Below are 5,620 nucleotides of genomic sequence, written 5' to 3' on the forward strand. Positions count from 1 at the left end.
CCTTCTTATCTGTCCAATTAGATGGAAAATTACTGGAGAACCAGTACCCACTGTTTCTTTGGGGTACTCAAGGGATGATGTCGGGTTGAAGCATTAGAATGTTTTAAAATTCTCTGACTGAGATGGGATGATTCTCTGAAGTTAGTTTATGAACATAACAGAAAGGCACACAGTAGAAATGTGCTGCTATCCAGGAAAGCAGGGAAAGACCATCAGGCTGGCTCCCTTTTCCACTTCCTGGCTCTGTGCCTATTTCCCTGCAGCTCACCGTAGCCACCAGCCGCTCCCGGTCCTCCGCCTTCCCCACATGGCACACGGTGCCCGTCACGCTCAGCCCTTCCCCCTGCAGCGTGGCCACCGCCTGGTCCACATTCTGCTGCTTCCGGCTGCTGACGACCACGTGGGCCCCGTCCTGGGCCAGACGCCGGGCGATGGCGAAGCCAATCCTGTGAGCAGAAAGAGACAAAGACTGCCAAGGCCTGTGCAGGGGAAGAGGTGGACAACATGGGCTCTGAAGACTGCTCAGGTTTGAATTCTGGCTCTTTCTCTAGATGACCTCCACGTGTCTCTTCTATGTGTAAAACAGGCTTAATGGCACGGCCATTTTTGGCACTCATTTACTTTTTCTTATGACCTGGACCACAGACTCAGTTCCCAAGAACTTACATCACTTTCTACAGTTCCCACCACGGGTGACAGGCTTCATCCCCTGTTGGGACTGAGAGGTGAGAAATGAGCTGGGTGTGCAGCAGCCACTTCCATGATTTGAAGGTCTCACTCAGAACAGCCTTGCCCCCAGGTTTCTTTCTTACTAGTCTACAACATTCTCAAAATTCTATCCTTAGTTATTTTTTGGGAACATCTATTTTGTGAAAAGATGGTCTCCGGTCAAAAATGTAAATATTGCCTTGGGAGGAAGAGTTACACATTCTGAACTTGTCAGTCGTTAGCGTTTTACCTACATTTGTATTTTAGTTTTGCGGAGAGCTGGCATCTAGCAAAGTCCCGTAGAAATGAGAACCAGGACAGACAAGAGTGGTGGGTGAGAAACAGGCTGGACGAGGTAGGCCCAGATGTACCGACCTAAACAAAAATCTTGAAACTTGGCTCTTCTGTTCCATCTAGGTAAGGGGGAGGGGTTCCGGGAGACTTTTCGGTGCCCAAATAAAGTGTCTGGTACATTTTCAAAGTGCCGGAGGCCTTGGGATAGGATTTTGAAATCCAGATGCCCTTGGATTTCTAGTTTCTGGTCTTCCCGGACGCTAGGTGGGGCTGGTTGACTGGGGCAGCCCAGAACACTGCGGGGACTGGAAAGATGGGGTTGCACAGAGGTGGCACACTTGTGCCAGAGGCAGCAGGGACGCGAACCTGGCAAGGGAGGGTCCAGGGCCAGGGGATTCGGAGGGGTTTCAGGCGGACCACGCGGCTGCTTTTTTCCAGGGTCAGACTTTGGCCGCGTGTGAGGTCTGAGGACAGGGGCACCGGAGGCCGAGGATGAGAGGCCAGTGCCTGTTTCCAGGCAGCCAGGGCCTCAGAAACTCCGGCCGGAGCACTCACCCGTCGGTGGAGGCGGTTACCAGGGCCACCTTATTCGCGAGCGGGTCCCGGCGGGTCATCCCAGAGCTGGCCATCCGCACCGAATTCCAAGCCGGGACACAGAGGCCTAGCAGCCCCGTCTTGTGCATGGCTCAGACCAGCAAGTCTGAGTTCCACTCCTTCTACCGGAGGTGACAGAGAGTAGGGCGAAGGGCAGGACGAAGGGCGGGCCGCTTCCCTGCCCGCCCCCTCCGGGTCCTCGGCCCGCTGGAAGTCCTCTGTTGCGGTGCGCCCCTCCCTCCGCCGCCGCTCCCTGCAGCCAGCTACGTTCCGCCCGATGGGGCCTTGCCTTCCCGAGCTGGCGGGTGACCAAAGCGTTCTCTGTTCAAGTTTTCTGTAGGGCTCGCCCCTGCCCTGGGCCCCGCAGGAACCCGCAGACTTTGGCCGCTGCCCTTCTGCATCTGCTTGCCCATTCTGCGGGAAGTGGGGGTTTTGAGTTGCTTTTGCTTCTTCAGAATTTCTTCTCCAAGAAAGTCTGGGTCAATGTATGTGACAGCCCACAGGAGGGCAAATGTTTTGAGAATGCCCATGGAGGTGCGGCCTGTGGTCCTCATAGAGTCCACCAGGTGAGGCTGGAGGAGCCTGGGAGAGATGTGATAGGGAGTGGCTGCACCAGGCCTGGCACTGCCCTTCACTCTGCCCAAGGTCTCCTCCATCTTCACGGGCCCTGGAGGGCAGACTATGGTCATTGACCAAACAGTATCTCACATCCCTCGCCAAAGGGACTGCCTCCTTTACAGGGGCTAAGTGCTAGCGAGGAGGCTGCAGAGTGCCTGGAGCAGTGGTGGAAATGCTGAGAACTGGGGGCACTCAAGTTCTCCCTAACCACTCTGTCCCCATGTGTTTGCCTCCATCCTAGTTCAATAAATATTTGTTGAATGCAAAATCGCCTTATGAACTGTAAGCTACTAAGCATATAGTAGTTACTGCCACCATGTAGTGATTATTATTGGTGCCCTGGGCCAGACTCTTCATCTGTAAATTACTGACGGTATGGAGCAGATGATGAATAAAGTCCTTGCCAGCTATAAATTCTGTGTCTAAGACTTCAGCCTCCACTTCTTCCAAGTGGGCTGAAGTGATCTCCCTCCTAGGTTTCTGGGAGAATCAATAAATCTGGATGGCTTATGGTACACTGTAGAAAGGCCCCAACAGACGCAAATGTAAGCATCAGGATTGGTTTAACCCACTGGCCTCCAAAGGCCAGACTGAGAAGCAGTCCATGGCAACGTTTTCACTAGTGTAAGGCAAAATGAGAAAAGGAAACACATTACAGTGAGTTTCATGAAGCTAAGTTTATTTAACAGTCCTTTATTGTGGAGTATACGTTTGCTCCTTTTTGTGTGTGTGTGTGTTAGTATTTTCTTTCAGAAAAGATGATGAAAGCAGATGAGTAGGTTTAGAGATGGAGATGTGTTGTTGGTGAAATCACCAGTTTGGCAGCCTTATTCCCCTGCAACTGGGGGGAAAATTCCTGGTTTATGAAATCCAGTTATAGGGATGACTTTTTAATATAATTCATGTTTGCTCAAGATTCATTTAGTGTATGTGTAGGTCAGCTGAGCAGCTGTAAAAGGATTTCAACATTCAGCTGGGCATGGTGGTTCATGCCTGTAATCCCAGCATTTTGGGAGGCCGAGGTGGGCAGATCACGAGGTCAGGAGATCAAGCCCATCCTGGCTAACACGGTGAAACCCCGTCTTTGCTAAAAATACAAAAAATTAGTCAGACATGGTGGCACATGCCTGTAGTCCCAGCTACTCGGGAGGCTGAGGCAGGAGAATGACATGAACCCACGAAGCGGAGCTTGCAGTGAGCTGAGATTGCACCACTGCACTCCAGCCTGAGCGACAGACGGAGACTCTGTCTCAAAAAAAAAAAAAAAAAAAAAAAAAAAATGGATTTCGACATTCAAAAGAGGATATATGGCAAGCAAGTAATAGAACAGGCCTACACTGGATTTATAGTATTTTCCTCAGCCAAGAAGTTACAGCTGCAGTACTCTGCTTTGGTACTCAGCATATCCCGATGAGATAGGAGAGCTTAAGTATAATTTTCCCCAGGTTTAGGGAAAACTGACTCTGACTGGTCCTCGTCAGTCTGACCTCATGAATTACTGACAGAGGCTGGAAGCGCCACACTCCTTGTCCTCTTGCACTCTTTGGAGCTAATGCACTGTGGGAACCCTTCCCATGGCTCTCCATCTGTGTGTAGGGCTGGGGAGAGGGTACACAGGAGGACTGCTGCAGGGCTTCTCAGGCCTTGGTTCAAAGGGACAGGCCTGCAAGGGGCATTTGATCTCTCTTCCCCTTCTCTTCAGAGGTAGGCTGACTGAGGGGTGGAGGGTTGCAGGAAGGTGAGGAAGACTACACTTCAAAGAGCAAAGGATTCTGGGAAAAGAGAATTGTGGCTTGGGAGCTTGCTGAATATCACATGGCCCTTCCTTTTGTGGGCAGGGTTGCTATTTGGCCTCCAGCACTATTTCTTTTGCAAAGAGCACAGGAGACATTAGGGCAGGGGCCTGTGAGCAGAAAAGGATAGAAGGAAGTCAAGAAGTATGGGTATAGCACTACTATAGCACTACTATAGTACTAGTATAGCACTACTATAGCACTAGTATAGCACTACTCCTCATCAAGCTGGCTTATTGGAGATAAGAACGGGAAATCTTGGGCCGGGCATGGTGGCTCACGCCTGTAATCCCAGCACTTTAGGAGGCCGTGGTGAGCGCATCAGTTGAAGTCAGGAGTCCGAGACCAGCTGGCTGAGATGGTGAAACCTCATCTCTACTGAAAATACCAAAATTAGTTAGGTGTGGTCTGGAGTTTGAGACCAGCCTGGCCAACATGGTGAAACCCTGTCTTTACTAAAACTACAAAACTTAGCTGGGCGTGGTCAGGAGTTCAAGACCAGCCTGACCAACATGGTGAAACTCCGTCTCTACTAAAAATATAATAGCTAGTTGGGCCTGGTGGCACGTGCCTGTAATCCCAGCTACTCAGGAGGCTGAGGCAGAAGAATTGCTTGAACCTGGGAGGCAGAGGTTGCAGTGAGCCGAGATCACGCCACTGCACTCCAATCTGGGCAACAGAAGGAGCGACTCCATCTAAAAAAAACAAAAACAAAAACAGGAAATCTTTCAGGGAAATACATGCATATGTGGGAGTATCTCTTTGAGATGAGAACTGTAATAGGCAATGGGATTGTTCTTGTATAGAGGTGGTAACATCTGCCTATCTTGAGGAACAAATGCCTCCACGATTGAGGGCTCTACTCCCATCCTTTTCAAGGGCTGCCTGTGGTCCAGAAGAGGATTCACCTGGGGTGGAATTTAAGTCTTGCATTTTGCAATAGCTGTCCTAGATTGACTGTCGAGTCATGCATCACTGATACAAGTCAGGATTAGGCAATGTGGGAGGGCTGGTGTGGGGTTAGGACAACTGTCAAGCAGAGAAAGTAAGAGTGTTAACAGTATTTATTGAGCACTTCCTTACTAAGTGCTGACAAGTATTAAGTGCTTTTTTATAAATTTTATTGAATATTTTTAATCTGGTGAAATGGGTGTTTTAATGTAGGGAGCCAAAGGCCTGAGGGTCGTGACCAACTCAGCATTCCACTGAAGGCTATATGATCAAACAGCAAACTGTTTATCATGAACGCAGAATGTGGGCAAACTCACTTCTGCATCTGCCACCAGGAGGTTTGCTGAGGGCAATCACTCCCTGGTGCTGTGCTCCTTGAGGTTATCTACTGCAATATCTGGAGACTACTGTTCAAAGAATGCACTCATGTAAGCCTGCACTAAGTCAAACAGCTGACTGACAACCACCCCTTTCTCCCTACCTCCTTTACTCAATAAATACAAAGGGCTGTAGAAACTCAGGGCCCTTGTTCACTAGAAGCAAGGAGCCCCCTGACCCCTTCTTCCAAATATACTCTTGTCTTTGTCTTTATTCCTGCATTAATATTCTTTTGTTCAGTCCACCAAGGAGTGTAGTATTTTAAATTCGTTTTTTTTTTTTTT

At 49.6% G+C, this 5,620-nt stretch overlaps 1 protein-coding gene across 7 annotated transcripts in view; it reads right to left on the reverse strand.

Annotated features, from left to right (window-relative positions):
• The window catches only part of LOC105503750 (dehydrogenase/reductase SDR family member 4), a 16,173-nt gene extending 14,285 nt beyond the window's left edge, over nucleotides 1-1,888 (reverse strand). For 4 of the 7 annotated variants that reach the window (XM_011930816.1, XM_011930814.1, XM_011930817.1 and 1 more), the window contains exons 1-2: nucleotides 1,558-1,888; nucleotides 269-446 (exon numbers count right to left, since the gene is read on the reverse strand). In XM_011930816.1, the coding sequence (XP_011786206.1) occupies nucleotides 269-446; nucleotides 1,558-1,685 (306 nt within the window). In that variant the 5' untranslated portion in view covers nucleotides 1,686-1,888. The remainder of the gene's footprint in view (nucleotides 1-268; nucleotides 447-1,557) is intronic. The other 3 variants (XM_011930818.1, XM_011930815.1, XM_011930812.1) reach the window with 1 other exon arrangement.
• Nucleotides 1,889-5,620: the final 3,732 nt, after the last annotated feature.

Source organism: Colobus angolensis, unplaced genomic scaffold, assembly GCF_000951035.1.
Source record: "Colobus angolensis palliatus isolate OR3802 unplaced genomic scaffold, Cang.pa_1.0 Scaffold88, whole genome shotgun sequence".
NCBI lineage: Eukaryota > Metazoa > Chordata > Mammalia > Primates > Cercopithecidae > Colobus > Colobus angolensis.